Raw genomic sequence first — 17,660 nt, forward strand, 5'->3', positions numbered from 1 at the left:
TGGTGAAGAGGTGGCAATGGTTAATAGCTTCAAATTCCTTGGCGTCAATATTACCTCTGATCTATCATGGACCAACCATATTAAAGCAACAGCCAAGAAAGCACACCAATACCTCTACTTCCCGAGGAGACTTAGGAAATTCGGCATGTCTCCTGTGATGCTTAAAAAATTTCTACAAGGTTGCATCACAGCTTGGTTTGGGAACAGCTCTGCCCAAGATCACCACAAACTGCAGAGTGTTGCAGGAGTAGCCCAGTGCATCACACAGACCAGACTTTCCACCATTGACACCATCTATACTTCCTGGCACCTTGCAAAAAATAACCGACATATTCAAAGACTTGTCCCACCTTGGTCATCCCTTCTTCTCCCTGCTCCTATCTGGCAGAAGGTACAGAAGCTTGAAAGCCAGACTCGGGTGGAGCTTCGTCCTGTCTGTTGTCAGGCTTCTGAACAATCTATCTCTAACCTAGGGTACGGTTCGACGAATCTCTACACCGTGGAGGACATTGGATTTTGTCTAAGGAACTGATGCACTACGATGTGTTACAATCCTGAGAACAATGTTGTGCACGCATATCTTCCCATTTGCTCTATCTATTGTACATGAGTTTAAACTGATGGTATCTATGTATGGGCTAGTTGATCCCTTTGGATGGCATGCAAAACAAAACTTTTCACTGCACTTTAATATATGTAACAATAATAAACCTAAACATAGATATCCTGTACCACCTCTGCAGTCCAACATAATTGTTTTCTTAACTTTGAATACAATGGGCCAGAATGCACTGACAGCTAAAATTAACACAGGGCAAAGCAGAGGTCCAGAAGGCACGAGAGGTTAGACTTTTTCACAAACCTAGCAAGGGGGCTTTGTGATGGGGGGGTGGGGATCATAAACATCGAACATAGAACATGAAACAGGAGAGGAATGGGCCCTTTGAACCACAACAGGCCCTTCGGCCCACTGAGTCCACGCCAACCGTCGACCACGTGCTCGCACGGGTTCTATGTTATCCACCTTTTGCATCCACTCCTACACATTGAAGGCAATTTTACAGAGGCCTGTTGTGTAGAGCCCAGTGTAGCCATTTAGTTGAGGTACTGGAAAGTCAGGAAGAAAGCTTGGAATTGAAACCTTAAAGCAGAAAATAAAAATACTTCGCTTCTACTTCGCTTAATTGAATCATTTTATTTCTTGACAGAGACCGACATTAACTACCTCCTGAAAATTGCCTTGGAAAAAATTGCCTTCCTCCCATTTGGATACCTGATCGATCAGTGGCGTTGGGGGGTGTTTAGTGGGAAGATTTCCCCAGATCACTACAACTTTGAATGGTGGTACCTGAGGTAAAGCATAGAGTGGTCTGTGGTGCGAGATCAAAGTCAGATCGGCCTCATCTTTGGTTTGCATCAAGATTTAGTTTGTGTCTCCACTTGTGCCTTCCAGGACCAAGTACCAAGGCATCTGCCCTCCTCTTCCAAGGAATGAAACAAACTTTGACCCTGGTGCCAAATACCACATCCCTGGAAATACTCCTTACATCAGGTAAACCTGTCCAAAATAAACATTTCACAGAGAGCTCCTTCAAGGGTAGTGAAGAAGGCATTTAGCTCGCTTGCCTTCATAGACAAAGGTATTGAATATAAGAACTGGGACATCATGTTGCACCTGAACAAGATATCAATTAGGTCACACTTGGAATATTGTGTGCATTTCTGTTCATCACACTATAGAAAGGATTTGTGGCATTAGAAAGAGGGCAGAAATGATTCACCAGGATGTTGCCAAGAAATGGGGGGCTTGAGTAACGTAGAGAGAATGGATATGCTGGGACCATTCTCACTCAATACAGGAACTCAAGCTGAGAGGTGATCTTACGGGGATTTATTAAAGTATGAGGGTCATAGATAGAATAGTCACAGACTTTTTTCCATGGGTAAGGTAGTCTAAAACTAGAGGGCACAGGTTTAAGATGAGGGAGGAACGATTTAATGACGATCTGAGGGGCAAGGTTATCACACGTAGGGTGGAAGATATATGGAACATGTTGCCCGAAAAATTGGTGCAACATTTTAAAAAGTATTTCGAAAGGGGCATGGATAGGAAACAGGTGGTTGTGGAGGCCAAGTCATTGGGTAATTTTAAAGCGGAGATTGACAGATTAGTTACGGGGAGAAGTCCAGGAGAATGGGGTTGAGAGAGAAAGATAGACCAGGCATGATTGAATGGTGGAGTAAACCTGATGGGACGAATGGCTAATTCAACTCCTATGATTTATGAACTTATGAAAGGTTTAGTAGGTGCAGGCAAGTACAACTATCTTAGTTAGACAACTTTGGTCACCTTGGACGAGTTGGGACAATGGTCCTCTTCCCATTCTGTGTAGCTCTATGATTCTACGACTATCCTTCTAATGGTTTTCAAACTGAAAAAATATTTCTGCTTCTCTTTCTACAGGTGCTGTCTGAATTGTTGACTGATTGTAGCATTTTCAATTTTTATTTCCGATTTCCAGCATCTGCAGTGTTTTGGTCTTCATAACAAATGAACAGCGGTATCCTCGTCAAACAAATAGTTCACAGGCCATTCAATCTAGGCCAAGCAAGGAATATTTATTCATTATGCGGGGGCAATGGAGTGTCCAACCATCTGGGTTTAACATGAATCATCAGAGAGGGAGTAAGAAACATAGAAACATAGGAAATAGGTGCAGGAGGAGGCCATTTGGCCCCTCAAGCCAGCACCGCCATTCATTGTGATCATGGCTGATCATCTACAATCAGTAACCTGTGCCTGACCCCTTGATTCCACTAGCCCCTAATGGTTCCACTAGCTCTATCTAGGAGCTCTATCATTCAATATTTTGCTTCCTTCATTCAGTCAGTCAGTCGGGCAGCAAAATTAACCCTTGGTGGAGGCACAGCATAGATTCATTAAATCATAGACTCAAAGAAACATACTGCAAAGAATCCCCAGAAAGAACCCAGGAGCTGGAACTAGAGTGTTTCAAAAGCTTATCACTGCCTTTTCAAGGGTAATTTAGGCATGGCAAAAAAAAAAGCTAACTTTTCCACCCGTGCTTGCAAATGAGTAAATAACAGGAATTGGCTTGCATTGCCTTGAATAGCTGGTCCATGCAACGGAAGTTCTAGTAGAATGTGTTGGGCTGGTGGGGAGTCCTGTAGTAGAAACAATCCATGGGTGAATCAGGAACATTTGTTGAAAAGCTTTTCACTGAACCTTGGTACACATGGCAATAAACTAAACTGAACTGGCACAAAAATGAAACATGGAACTCTCTGCACAAATTAATTTGTTAAAACTGCGATTTTTATTGCATGAGAGTATCAAGGAAGATGGGACAGAGCAGCCCAGTCGCGAGCTAAGTGGATGGAAAAAGGTCTCAAAGGGGTTCCTCCATTTCCCATTCTACAAAATTCCCAACTTCCTCTTATGTTACAGGTACTTTGTGAGTTTTATACTACAGTTCCAGTTCCACAAAGCCTTGTGCAATGTTAGTGGACATACCGGACCTCTGCATCAATGTGACATCTACAAATCACTTGAAGCTGGGAAAAAGCTCAGGTGGGTTCGTCATCTTTCATCCTGTATGAAATAAATAACAGGAAAATAATGGTTCCGAAATTCGCATGCAATGTGCAATGATTTTATGCTTTATATGAATGAAATGTATCTAAAACACAATCACTGGGGCGCTAAGGGGCAGAGGGGACATTACGGACATCAGGGTGGCGCATGGATAGAGTTGCTGCCTTACAGCGCTTGCAGTGCCAGAGACCCGGGATCGATTCAGACAATGGGTGCGGTCTTTCTGGAGTTTGTTCATTCTCCTCGTGACCGCGTGGGTTTTCTCTGAGATCTTCGGTTTCCTCCCACACTCCAACAACGTGCAGGTTTGTAGGTTAATTGGCTGGGTGTATGTGTAAATTGTCCCTAGTGTGTGTAGGATAGTGTTAATGTGCGGGGATCGGAGGTCGGCGCGGACTCGGTGGGCCGAAGGGCCTGAGTCCGTGCTGTATCTCTAAACTAAACTAGACACAAGTGACCTTTCCCTTCCATATACCACGCACACAGAGAATCAGTCTGAGATCTCTGCACCCAGCGAGTATTCCCAATTACATCAGCCCTGAGTCAACACACCACTAACATGACTGAGATAAAATTCCTCTACACATGTGACAAATCTTAAATATCAATGGAAATGTAGACAGGAGAGATGAGGCCCGCTCTACAGTCAGTTGGGGAGGCCTACGCCAAGATGCGTTACATCAGGAAGATCAAGATATCGATCGATTTAATACTAGGTTGCACTTATCCCTTCTCATCCATCACAATTTCCCCCACCTGCCCCTTTCGTGGCTCTAAAATTGCTCCCTGTTCCACCTCACTTGTCTTCTCATCAATATCGTGATCTGCAATCTCATCAAATCCGACCCTGACCCTCACCATCTCCTTCCCTGTGATCATCTTGCTCTAATAATCTCATCAAACCACAGCCCAATCATCTCCCCAATTATCTTCTCATTCATATCCCCCAAATCATCTCTCCCGCAGTAATCTCTCCTTCCTGGTCATTTCCCCAAGTTCCCCCATTCATCTTCCTAACAATTTCCCTGGTCACGTCTCACTCACCATCTCTTAATTCTAAATCATCACCACCCCACTGCTGAAGATCTTCTCAAATCCCATCCCTGATGGTCTCCACACTGGGCACTGTGTGCATTACTTGCCAGGCTTTGAAATGCTTCCCACCTCTTTCACAGTTTTCCATCCCTACTCAATCAGATTGAAGAAGGATCCTGACCCAAACGTTGCCTACCCATGTCCTCCAGAGGTGCTGATTGTCACGCTGAGTTACTCCAACACTTGTTGTTTCGCACCACCCTTTTAGTGGCATCTGGGCAATGAACAGGGAAGAGTTGGGAGAAATAATGTCAATCAAGCCGGAAAACATAAGCACTGGAGCCTACATAGGTTTAAACCAGGCAGCAGTTTCTGTTTCCAGGTTCCAAGCCATAACCCAAAGCACAGAACTAGCGCAACCATAATTGTGTGCACAATACTCAATGGTCGTTCGTAACTCCATCCTATTGTCTCTGTTTTAGTAACGCGTTGAAGGTTGGCTCCTCAGTTCGTTGGCAGGACGTTCTTCGGAATTTGACGGGCACTGATAAAATGGATTCTTCCGCCCTGCTTGAGTATTTCAAACCCATCACTGACTGGTTGGTGGAGCAAAACATCAAAAATCAGGATGAGCTGGGGTGGCCGGACTTTGATTGGCTGCCCCCAGTCCCTGAAGGATACCCAAATGGCACTGGTAAGTACCAGGTGAAGTGGTGATGGTCATCAGAATTGGCGAATGCAGTGGTGTTTAGTTCCAACTCGGTAACAGTAGTCAACCATCTTCTTTCAATCAAATTCAACAATCATCAGTCAGGATATATTTTTCTCATTTATTCCGTTTTTCTTATCCCAAAGAAACAACATCCCCACCATTGGTGTTGAACCCATTGGCTTGTAGTTCCCTGACTTGTCCTTGCTGTCCTCCTTAAATACCGGTACAAAATTAATCATCCTCCATCTTTTGGAACTTCACCTGTGGCTAAAGTTTGGTTTTTAGTTTAGAAACACAGCGTGGAAACAGGCCCTTTGGCCCACTGGGTGCGCGCCGCCCAGCAAACCCCGCACGCTAACACGATCTTTCGCACACTTGGGACACCTTACAATTTTTACCGAAGCCAGTTAATCTACAAACCTGTACGTCTTTTGAGTGTGGGTGGAAACCGGAGAAAACCCATGCAGGTCATGGGGAGAACATACAGACAGCACCCGTAGTCAGGATCGAACCTGAGTCCCTGGCACTGTAAAGCAGCATCCTTACTGCTGCTCCCCTGAAAGATGATGCAACAGGTGCAAGATTATGCAAATATCCCTGCACGGATCTCTGCATTTTTGGAGATGATTTGGTTTGCTCCCATATCTCAAAAGCGTGCTGGGTGGCCAGATAATTGTCCGTTGTAAATTACTGCACGTGTAGGTGAGGGACAGAATCTGGGGAGAGTTCACGGGGAGAATGGGTTAGAAGAAAGATCAGCGATGGAATGGGATTCTCACTGAGCCAGAATTGACTCAGTGGCTGAAATGCCATCCCTCTAAATCATAGGGAAATATGGAATATGAAATCTGCCTTTTAGTGTTAATAATAATAATAATAATGCATTTTATTTATATAGCGCTTTTCATATACTCAAAGACGCTTTACAGAGATTTAGAGAACATAGGGAAATGAATAAATAGATAAATAAGTAAATAAGTAAACGAACAGAGAAAGGAGACAGAAGGTGAGGTGACCTTCAGTGGTTGAAGGCAGTACTGAACAGGTGGGACTTCAGCGATGTTTTGAATGTGGTGAGTGTGGAGGAGTCTCTAACGGTTTGGGGTAGTGAGTTCCATAGGGTGGGAGCAGCGATGGAGAAAGCCCTGTCCCCCCAGGATCTGAGTTTGGTCCGGATGTGGGGGGATAGGAGATTGGCAGCAGCAGAGCGGAGGGTGCAGGTGGGAGTGTGCCTGTGGAGGAGGTCGGTCAGGTAGGATGGGGCCAGGTTATGGAGGGCTTTGTAGGTTATGAGGAGGATTTTGTACTGGTTTCTCTGGGGGATGGGGAGCCAGTGGAGTTTGTAAAGGACGGGGGTGATATGGTCACGGATCGGGGTGTGGGTGAGTAGACGGGCAGCGGAGTTTTGAATGTATTGAAGTTTACTGATGATTTTTGAGGGTGCGCCTTAGAGGAGGCTGTTGCAGTAGTCCAGACGGGAGGTGATGAAGGCGTGGATGAGGGTTTCTGCAGCTGTGGAGGAGAGGGATGGACGGAGACGGGCGATGTTTTTGAGGTGGAAGAAGTGTTGTGGCCCAGGACAACAGGAATAAATCCCCCTGCTCTTCGTAATATTGCTGTGGCTCTGGACCACTCCTTACAGTCACCCGTTTGCCAAACAGCTGTACCAATTTGAAATGATCTCCCTGGTGTAGATACCACCTTCATTGTTCTCTCTGTATTACCATCCAGCTGCAAACTCATGAAGTTCAGCGCGGCCTGCAACCACAACAACCTGACTGCGGGAGAGGGCGGCAGGAGAAGGGAAAAGACATTGTGGCCTTCCATCACAGTGAGGAGAGGACTGGAGGAGACTCACTGTGATGGATGTTTTCTTGATGGATGTTTCTTTTGTGTGTTTTGGGGGTTGTGTAATTGTAATGTCTATTTTGATGCTTTGGTTGTTGGACTGTGGGTGACTGAATTTCGTCCAATTTGGATGACAATAAAGCTATCTTGAATCTTGAATCTTGAATCTTGAAGTTCTCTGATGCATTCCCTGTGTCCCTCATCCGGCTCAACAGCCATGCCCTGAACAGGTTATGAGGCCCTAAACTTTGTCATTCCCTCCCATAATCTCTTCACCACCCTACACCCTCCCTCCCCCTCCCTCCTCTGTTAGAACACTTTGTTAAATCTACCTCCTTGACAGGCTTTTGGCTCCCATGTGGCAGATGTATTCAAGAAAGAGTTAGATAGAGCTCTGGGGGCTAATAGAATCAAGCGATATGGGGAAAAAGCAGGAACAGGGTACTGATTCTGGATGATCAGCCATGATCATATTGAATGGCGGTGCTGGCTCGAAGGGCCGAATGGCACCTACTTTCTATGTTTCAATGTTTCTATTTTATCTGAATGGGCTCTCATAAGATGCCCTGGACTGTTTTACGAAGCTGACTGGCTACATAAATGCAAGTTGTTGTTGCTACTGCCGTCCCATGACTTACTTCATTTTTGATTTCTTACAGATAAAAACACTGATGAAAATCAAGCGATTATGTTTGTACATGAGTACAACAACGCGACAGAGAAAGTGTGGTACGACTACACGGAGTCATCATGGACATATAATACCAACATCACGGAATATAATAACCAGATCATGGTATGTTTATCTTCTGTGCCTACAGACATGCATTTGGCCAAACCGAAGGCAGTGGGTGCCAGTTGTTTTGCTGAAAAGTCTGACCTTTTCATCCCCCAATGAACAGTGCCCGTAATTCAATGCAGCGATTTGTTTTACTCCTCGAGTCCAAGAGGTTGGGGGAGGAAGCAGAACTTCAGTTCTTTGTAGTTCTGGTGAGTTGTGCCAAATGGATTTCTGGCCTCACTAATAATAAGCCACCATTAGCATGGGCCACCAATTCCTGAGTTTATAGATAGTTTAGAGATACACCATGGAAATGGGCCTCTTCACCCACTGAGGCCATGCTGACCATCAATCACCTGTTCACACTAGTTCTATGTTATCCCACTTTCGCATCAACTCCCTACATACCAGGGGTAATTTACAGAGGACCTACTGACATACCAGGGGCAACCTACAAACGCGCATGTCTTTGGAATATGGGAGGAGACTGGTGAAGCCGGAGAAAAAACGTGCAAACTCCACACAGACAGGACCGCAAGGTCAGGATGGAACCCGGGTCCCCGGCACTGCGTCCCTACCAGCTGCCCCACTGTGTCACCCCGCTGCATCATGTACAGCGTTCCATGGATGTATCTCTGTCATTGCCCAATAGTTTAGCTCGCCAATGGGGTTGGGACATCCACTGAACAGCCCACATAGTCATACAATAGACTACTGCAGTGATCTCGGAACTAGATTGTAGCTAATTCCAGCCACATTGATCATGCCATTAGATCATGTAATTTGCACAGAAATTAATTGTAATTTTATTTCTGCCAATTTGCAGACGTTTTTAACGTAGCCCAAGAATGGGAAGCTAAGGGGAATTTTAATGAGTAGGAAGAAACTGCATATGTTGGTTTACACCGAAGATAGACACAAAATACTGGAGTAACTCAGCGGGACAGGCAGCGTCTCTGGAGAGAAGGAATGGGTGATGTCTCGGGTCACAAGACTGCAGAAGGGTTTCGACACGAAACGTTACCTGTTCCTTCTCTCCAGAGATGCTGCCTGTCCCGCTGAGTTGCTCCAGCATTTTGTGTCTATCTTTGAGAATTTTAATGAAACATTGGTTCCACACACTGCATGATCTTACACTGACAAGCATTAGATGCCCCCTGGTGAACTGGAGTGAGGGATGGGGGAGTGTCACTGGAACCCGGTTGCATGTGTACATGAGGAAGTGTGCATATGTCTGCATGTACATATATATCCCTGTCTGAATGGGTGTCACTGCATGCGGCCGTGTGTGTGTGTGTGTGTCTCCATGGAAACTGTGCATACTTGCAAATGTGTATGTTCATGCTGAAGCACATCTACTGATAACAGCATACGTGTTTGAACGAGCATGTGTGCGAGTACAAGTGTGTGCGGGTGTGCACTCGCACAATTACCTGTGATTCTCCATATGTCACAGCTACAAAGCATCTAATCACTTCTTCTTTTCCATCAGTTGGAGAAGAGCCTAAAGATGTCTAATCATGCACTAAACTATGGGTTGAAAGCTCGTCAGTTCGATTACACAGACTTCCAAAACCCAGAAACCAAACGCATTCTGAAGAAACTGAGCGACATTGAACGTGCGGCACTTTCTTTGGAGGACGTGAAGGAGGTCAGTGTGTTTGCTCCCCTGTTCCTGCATCCTACTGGGACCTTTGCTGAGGTGATAAGTTGATTTGTATGTGTATGAAGGAACTGCAGATGCTGGTTTAAACCGAAGATAAACACAAAATGCTGGAGTAACTCAGCGGGATAGGCAGCATAGAAACATACAAAATAGGTGCAGGAGGAGGCCATTTGGCCCTTCGAGCCAGCTCTGCCATTCAATGTGATCACGGCTGATCATCCACAATCAGTAACCTGTGCCTGCCTTCTCCTCATAACCCTTGATTCCACTAGCCCCTAGAGCTCTATCCAACTCTCTTTTAAATTCATCCAGTGAATTGGCCTCCACTGCCTTCTGCGACAGAGAATTCCACAAATTTACAACTCTCTGGGTGAAAAAATCTTTTTCTCACCTCCGTTTTAAATGGCCTCCCCTTTTTTCTTAGACTGAAGCCTTTGGTTCTGGACTCCCCCAACATTGGGAACATTTTTCCTGCATCTTGCTTGTCCAGTCCTTTCATAATTTAATACGTCTCTATAAGATCCCCTCTCATCCTAAACTCCAATGAATACAACCGCATTCTTTCCAATCTTTCCTCATATGAGTCCCGCCATCCCGGGGATTAACCTCGCGAACCTATGCTGCACTGCCTCAATAGCAAGGACGTCCTTCCTCAAATTAGGAGAACAAAACTGCACACAATACTCCAGATGTGGTCTTACCGGGGCCCTTTACAAATGCAGATGGACTTCTTTACTCCTGTACTCAAATCCTCTCATTATGAAGGCCAACATGCCATGAGCTTCCTTCACTGCCTGCTGCACCTGCACGCTTACTTTCAGCATCTCTGTAGAGAAGGAATGGGTGATGTTTCGGGTCGAGACCCTTCTTCAGCCCTCTGAAGTCTATCTTGTGTGATTTGTATGGTTGGATGCTGAAAGCAACATAACATGCAGGGAGTATGCATTCTGTGTGGAACCTAACACGGTCGATTCAGGCTGTGGATTAATGACCAAATGAATACCCTCTGAGAGGATGAACATGTGAGCGAGAATAGGCTGGAGGGGTAATGTGAAGAGGTGAAGGGGATTTATGGGATTGCAGGGATCAGATGGACTGAATACCCTCCGGTGGCCTTAAACGCGTATGGTAAGAATTATGCACCTTGATTACCACGCTCTCTTAGTTTATCCAAAACTAGCTCCAAGATTCTCATTGCACCTTGTGTACAACCAACATCTCCTGATTTCTGGCTGTGTCCCTCAAAGTCTTGGCTTGACCGTCTGCTTCTCCCGACTTTCCCCATCCTTTTTATCCTTTCACCATTTCTTCCTTCAAGAAAATAAACATGGCTTGGGGAATGGCAGAGGAACTTGAGAAAGTGAAAGAACTTAATCACTGGTCAAGGAACAGAAAGCCCCAAGTTGATGGCATTGCTTGAAATGGCAAGTGGGTCGATGTCCAACGCATCACATGAAAGGAAGGAAAGGGGAACTCGATAATGCTGCAAAGTTGCAGTGGGGCTGGTAATCAGGGCACACTGGTTGCAGTGTAGTTCAGCACATGTGAACAATACACAGTGGTGAAAGTGGAGAAAAGAAGCAACCCTAAAATCAATAGGTTGAAAAAAAAGTTCAAAAGTTCAAAAACTTTTCTTTGCATTTGGTTATTGATTGAGCTGTGTAGCAATGAGATAAATGACTGATTCTGTCGTATCATTTTTGACATGAATTGCTGATTGTGATTATGGTGAGCTACTGATTGTGTTCTTTACTCCTTGATGTGGTACTAATTCTATTACACAATGTTTTATGACAAATATTGGGGTTTTTTTCCTTTTAATGTACTGGGAACTACCGATTGTTTTACAGCATTTGGCCTAAGTTATTGATTATGGTTTATAGCACTGTATTTTAATTTAGCAATTATGTTGCAATTCTTTTTGATATTTTCAGCAGTATTGTTTAATATTCAACCAAGGTTACTGATTATATGCATGATATCTGATATATTATTTATCAAGTATTTGAAGCAAATTGCAGCCTTGTAATGCAGTTATTGAGATAAAGGTGAGCTTATGGGGAGAGGGAGAGATTGAGTAGACTGGGACTCTATTCCTTGGAGCACCGGAGGATCAGGGATAATCTTACTGAGGTGTATAAATTCATGAGAGGAATAGATCGGATAGATGCACAGTCTCTTACCCAGGGTAGGTGAATCAAGGACCAGAGGACATGGTGGGTGTATGGAACAAGCTGCTAGAGGAGGTAGTTGAGGCTGGGACTATCCCAACATTTAAGAAATAGACAGGTAAATGGATAGGACAGGTTTGGAGGGATATGGACCAAATGTGGGCAGGTGGGACTAATGTAGCTGGGACATGTTGGCCGGTGTGGTCAAGTTGGGCCAAAGGGCCTGTTTCCACACTATCACTCTATGACACTAATCACTAATTGCACAATGAAACTTTTGATGATTTAGTTATTATGTCTGTAACATTTAAAATTTAGCAGAGAGCTAGATTAATAACCTTCATAATTAGTTGTCTCATTGAAATATTGTGCAACAAATTCAATAATAATTCACATAAAAAATTACATGGCGTAACAGGTAATTCATAATGTCAAAACTATGTAATTCACCGCATTGTGACAAGGTCAGACAATTACATGAAATATTCCATAATATTATCCTAATTCATATAATATTTTGAAGATGCAACCAGGGACTACCACAAATTACATACAATACAATCTGTAATTCATCTCAAATACTACACAACACACAATTAATTCTCACCCCTTACATCAGATACATCTTGGCACAAGCAATAATTCACACCAAAAGATAAACAACACGCCCACAATAATTGACATCACATATTACACAATACACATATTCCACAAAATTAATAATTCAGACCACCATGCGGCAACTCGTTCAGTACATTGACTCCATGCCAGTCACCTCCATTTACACTAATCCTACATTAGCCCCATGCTTTATTCTCCCCTCATGCTCATCAACTCTGTCAAGATTTTACCACCCACTGACACCCCAGCTGACCTCCAAACTCAAACATCTTGAGGATGTGGGGGAAAACCGGAGCACTCAGGGGAAATGCACATAATCACACAGCCACACAGACAGCCACACATCGCGAACCACACAGACGACATCTGAGTTCAGATTGGAACCCAGGTCACTGAAGCAGTGAAGTGGTGAATCGACCAGCTGCGCCACTCTGGCGCCCAAACTTAAATTCAGTACTTTGTGACAAATAGTAAAACAACGGAGTAAATCACCCACGACACATGACCCAAGCAGCGACTCCCATCAAGTAATACAAGATCGCTCACAACAAATGCCAATGGCAATCTGCAAGTGCCACACATTAATATTAATATTTCTCAAATTCACACCAATAACTGTCAAGACTCAAGAGAGTGTTTAATTGCTATATGCACCAAGAGCAGAAGAATGAAATGTTTTGCTTGCTGCAATTTAACAGGCCTATTTACGCAATAATAAAAAAATATATATATAATAATCAATGTAGTAATACCAGGTAACCACAACAGTGCACAACTGAAGTTCGTAGTCCAACCAAAAACGCAGCTGTTTGAACATCATATTTGCTGAGATGGTGGTTATTGGTGTGCAGTGTTCAAGAGCCTGATGTTTGCTGGGTAGATGCTGTTCTTGAACTTGGTGGTGTCAATGTTTAGGCTCCTAAAACTTCTTCCCAATGTTAGTAGCAAAATGAGAGCTTGGCCAGGGCGGTGTGGGCCTTTGATGGCATTAGCTGCCTTTTTGAGCCAGCGTTTACCATAGATCACTTCAATGGTTGGGAGCTCAGTACCTGCGATGGACCAGGCAATGACTCCCACTTTGCAGTTCCCTTTGTTTCTGGGCATTCAAGTTATCAAACCCAGTAATTAGTATTTTACACCAGGTGGCGCCAGCAATGGCTGCCTCGCCAACAGTCTTTTCCTTTCCTTCTTTGCGTTTAATTATTTGTGTTAAATGTATGTGTTTAGTGTTCTTTAGCTTTTTTAATGTGGGTTGGGGGGGTTAGGTGGAAACTTTTTCTGGTCTCTTACGTCAACGGAGATGTGATTTATTTCCGTGTCGTATCTCCATCCGCACTGCGGCCTAACATCGAGGAGTTGGCAGCTTTTGCCAGAGACCAATTTTGAGAGCTCCACCGTGGTCGCCTGTGGACTTACCATCGCGGAGCTTGCGATCCCTTTGCCAGGGATCGACCCCGGAGCTCCAACCTTGGGTGCTTGCGGACTTTAACATCACAGAGCCCGCGGTCTCTGTTCAGAGACCGACTTCGGGAACTCCAAGCCTTGGGAGTTTCGACCGCCCTGACACGGGAGTTTCGATTGCCCTGACGCGGGAGTTTCGACCGCCCCGACACGGGAGTTTCGATTGCCCTGACACGGGAGTTTCGATTGCCCTGACGCGGGAGTTTCGACCGCCCCGACACGGGAGTTTCGATTGCATTGACGCGGGAGTTTCGATTGCCCTGACGCGGGAGTTTCGATTGCCCTGACGCGGGAGTTTCGATTGCCCTGACACGGGAGTTTCGATCGTCCCAATGCGGGAGTTTCGATCGCCCCGAAGCGGGGGCTTCGTCTGCCAGCTTCGGGAGCTTCGATCGCCTCGACAGATGGTTTGACTGCTCCAACTGCGGGAGAAAAAAGTGGAAGAAGATTGGACTTTGTAGCCTTCCATCGCACTGAGGAATGTGGGGAATCCGCTGTGTTGGATGTTTATGTTAAACTTTTATGTAGTTGTGTGTCTTGTCGCTTTATTTTCATATGGTGGTATGGTAATTCGCACATCACTGTGCCTTAATTGGTACTTGTGACAATAAAACACCTTTGAAACATTACTGCACCCAAGCAGTTAATTAACCTACATCACAACAAACACGTGGATTACTCATTTATGTGAAATACCTTCTGCCCTGGGCCAGCTACAATGACCCTGGGGTATTTAAGTCAAGATCCTCCTGGTCCATCCTGTTGCATCGGAACCTTTCCCCGTGCCTTCTTATCTATTTGCCAATTGAATTCATTCTCCAGCATGAATTCTACGTACCACATTCCTGAACATTTGAAGACTGATATTATCTTGAAGTCCACAGTTTTTCCCCTATTATCTATAACATCTTGTGCTTACCATTAAAATCAAATGGAAGTCATGAGAAATGAAGAGTTTGTGCTGAGCCGTTCTGAAGCACACTGAGAAAGAGTTTTCCCAACATTATCCTTTTCTTCTGACGATTCGAAGGAAATTGGGTTAGAAGGAAATTGAGGATTTTGTTTTCATTCAAAGAATGATCACGTTGTGGGACCAACTGCCAGAAGAAACCTTCTTCACATTAAAGAGGAAGTGTTGGAACCTGTAGGGCTGGAGACCGAGGTGGAAAGTGGGATGAGTTTCAACGGATGTCGCTGAGAAATGCCAGTAAATCTTTGCTGTATGGCTAGAATTTCTTAGCCTCTGTTAATTCTGCTAGAGTTCAGGATTAACGCAGGAATGGGAACGTCTCTAGTTGACTGAGTTTCAGCCACTTGCTGGGAGTGGTCCACTCATAACTCTCCCTGGAGATTCTGCTCTTGCTCTCTGCACAGGGTAGATGAATCAATGCCGCTCCACACTGAATACATCATGGGTAGACACTAGGGCGGGTAACACAGTGACCGTGTGCTTCACCACGAAGGACACGGTGGCACTATACCGACTGATCTGGCCCAGTCTTGAACATGTTTGCAGCCTGCCTGAGTCTGCAGGAGGTGGTAATCAATAGGTCAGATCAGAATTCTGAGGTCCTGGCACATTCAGTTCTACAACACAAATACATTTGCCAATCTGACCCATTTAGAAACTGGATGGATCTTTAGAGAATGATGAATAACTAGAGTTTAAACAATTGTGTTCCTGTCTGTGGCCAGGTTATGGGAGATTTAATCAATGCTGTACCATGTTTGACAGCAATATATATCTTCAGCCTTCTCCAATGTAGAACAATCACCTGAAATGTTCCTTCCCCCTTAAAGGACAGCAGTAAACTGGGATATGGCTGTTTCAAGGATTGCATCAATAATGAAAGGTTTGATCCATAAATAATCCATCAATATGCCACCAACAAATGGCCAGATGTGCAGCAGTGAAAGCTAGTTTAAGTTTGACTCATGGAAAATGTACTGTGTACCTTTTGAACTTTATTTCAAGCCGACTTCACTTCTCTCATCACGTGAATCACATTCATTTGTTAACCTTATGGGTTTGCAAAAACTATTGAAACATATAAGATTATCGAAACATATAAGATTATCGAAACATATAAGATTATTAAGGGGTTGGACACGTTAGAGGCAGGAAACATATTCCCAATGTTGGGGGAGTCCAGAACCAGGGGCCACAGTTTAAGAATAAGGGGTAGGCCATTTAGAACGGAGATGAGGAAAAACTTTTTCAGTCAGAGAGTTGTAAATCTGTGGAATTCACTGCCTCAGAAGGCAGTGGAGGCCAAGTCTCTGAATGCATTCAAGAGAGAACTAGATAGAGCTCTTAAGGATAGCGGAGTCAGGGGGTATGGGGAGAAGGCAGGAACGGGGTACTGATTGAGAATGATCAGCCATGATCACATTGAATGGTGGTGCTGGCTCAAAGGGCCGAATGGCCTACTCCTGCACCTAGTGTCTATTGTCTATTGGTATCAGGAACCTCCCACCAGTGTTATTGGTGGATGAAAGGTTTAAAGAAGGGGTAATGTGAAGCTTTGCTATCAACAGATGGAGTGATAAGTTCTAAAGTTCATAAGTTATAAGAGCAGAATTCAGCCAATTGGCCCATCAAGCCTACTCTGCCATTCAATCATGGCTGATCTATCTATCCCTCTCAACCCCATTCTCCTGCCTTCTCCCCATAATCCCTGACACCCGTACTAATTAAGACTCTGTCCATCTCCGCCTGAAAAATATCCATTGACTTGGCCTCCACAGCCGTCTGTGGCAATGAATTCCACAGATTCACCACCCTCCTCCTGTCTTTTCTAAAGGCACGTCCTTTTATTCTGAGGCTACGACCTCTGATCCTAGACTCTCCCACTAGTGGAAACATCTTCTCCCAATGGAAACATCTTCTCCCATTCACTCAATGCAGGCCTTTCACTATTCGGTAAGATTCAATGAGGTCCCCCCTCATCCTCCAAATCTCCAGCGACTACAGGCCCAGTGCCTTCAAACGCTCTTCATATGTTAACCCAATTATTCCTGGGATCATTCTCATAAACCTCCTCTGGACCCTCTCCAACATCCTTCCTCAGATATGGGGTCCAAAACTGCTCACAATGCTCCAAATGCGGTCTGACCAGTTCCTTAGAAGCCTCAGCGTTACATCCCTGGTTTTATATTCTAAGTCCTCTCGAAATACATTCTAACGATATTGGGGTCATTGCATCTAGTCCTAGCAGCAAACATGATGGACCTGAGATGCCCCATCAATGTACTGTGGAAGGGGTCAGGGAAACAGAAGGATTTTTAAGGAGGACAATTCCCAATTGTGCCAGCATGAATTACCAATTGTTCCCTTGTATTGTTCGATTAAATTTCTATTTGTACCATAAATTATCTAACTATTATGTCAAACCCTTATTGCAGTCATAGAAAATAACTAAAAGTCACTTGCAATGTGGATTGAGAGTTGATGACTGCACTCGACTGTGTTAATTCTAAATTGTCCATTATATTGTGTGGTATTCAATCTGAATTGCCCGTTGTGCTGTGTCTTGCACAGAGTACTGATTCTACTCTATGACACAGTATAAATTATCAATGCCTTAGGATGTTTTTTTAATATAAATGGTCTGCAGTTGTGCTGGCGGTGCTCTGCATTATCCTGGGAAAGATGTTGTGAATGATGAATGCAATTCACTGTCTCTGTCAATGACTGAAGTTTTTAGTGAATAGATTCCTCCATTTCAATACCCTCACTGATCACTAAC

General features: G+C 44.4%; 1 protein-coding gene across 2 annotated transcripts in view; it reads left to right on the forward strand.

The window, feature by feature from the left end:
* Positions 1-17,660, forward strand: part of ace (angiotensin I converting enzyme (peptidyl-dipeptidase A) 1) — an 82,533-nt gene that overhangs the window by 31,017 nt on the left and 33,856 nt on the right. For both annotated transcript variants that reach the window (XM_078424924.1, XM_078424923.1), the window contains exons 9-14: positions 1,209-1,353; positions 1,454-1,552; positions 3,470-3,592; positions 5,134-5,345; positions 7,871-8,007; positions 9,485-9,643. In XM_078424924.1, coding sequence (XP_078281050.1) covers positions 1,209-1,353; positions 1,454-1,552; positions 3,470-3,592; positions 5,134-5,345; positions 7,871-8,007; positions 9,485-9,643 — 875 coding nt within the window. The remainder of the gene's footprint in view (positions 1-1,208; positions 1,354-1,453; positions 1,553-3,469; positions 3,593-5,133; positions 5,346-7,870; positions 8,008-9,484; positions 9,644-17,660) is intronic.

This window comes from Rhinoraja longicauda, chromosome 29 (genome assembly GCF_053455715.1).
Source record: "Rhinoraja longicauda isolate Sanriku21f chromosome 29, sRhiLon1.1, whole genome shotgun sequence".
Taxonomy (NCBI): Eukaryota; Metazoa; Chordata; class Chondrichthyes; order Rajiformes; family Arhynchobatidae; genus Rhinoraja; species Rhinoraja longicauda.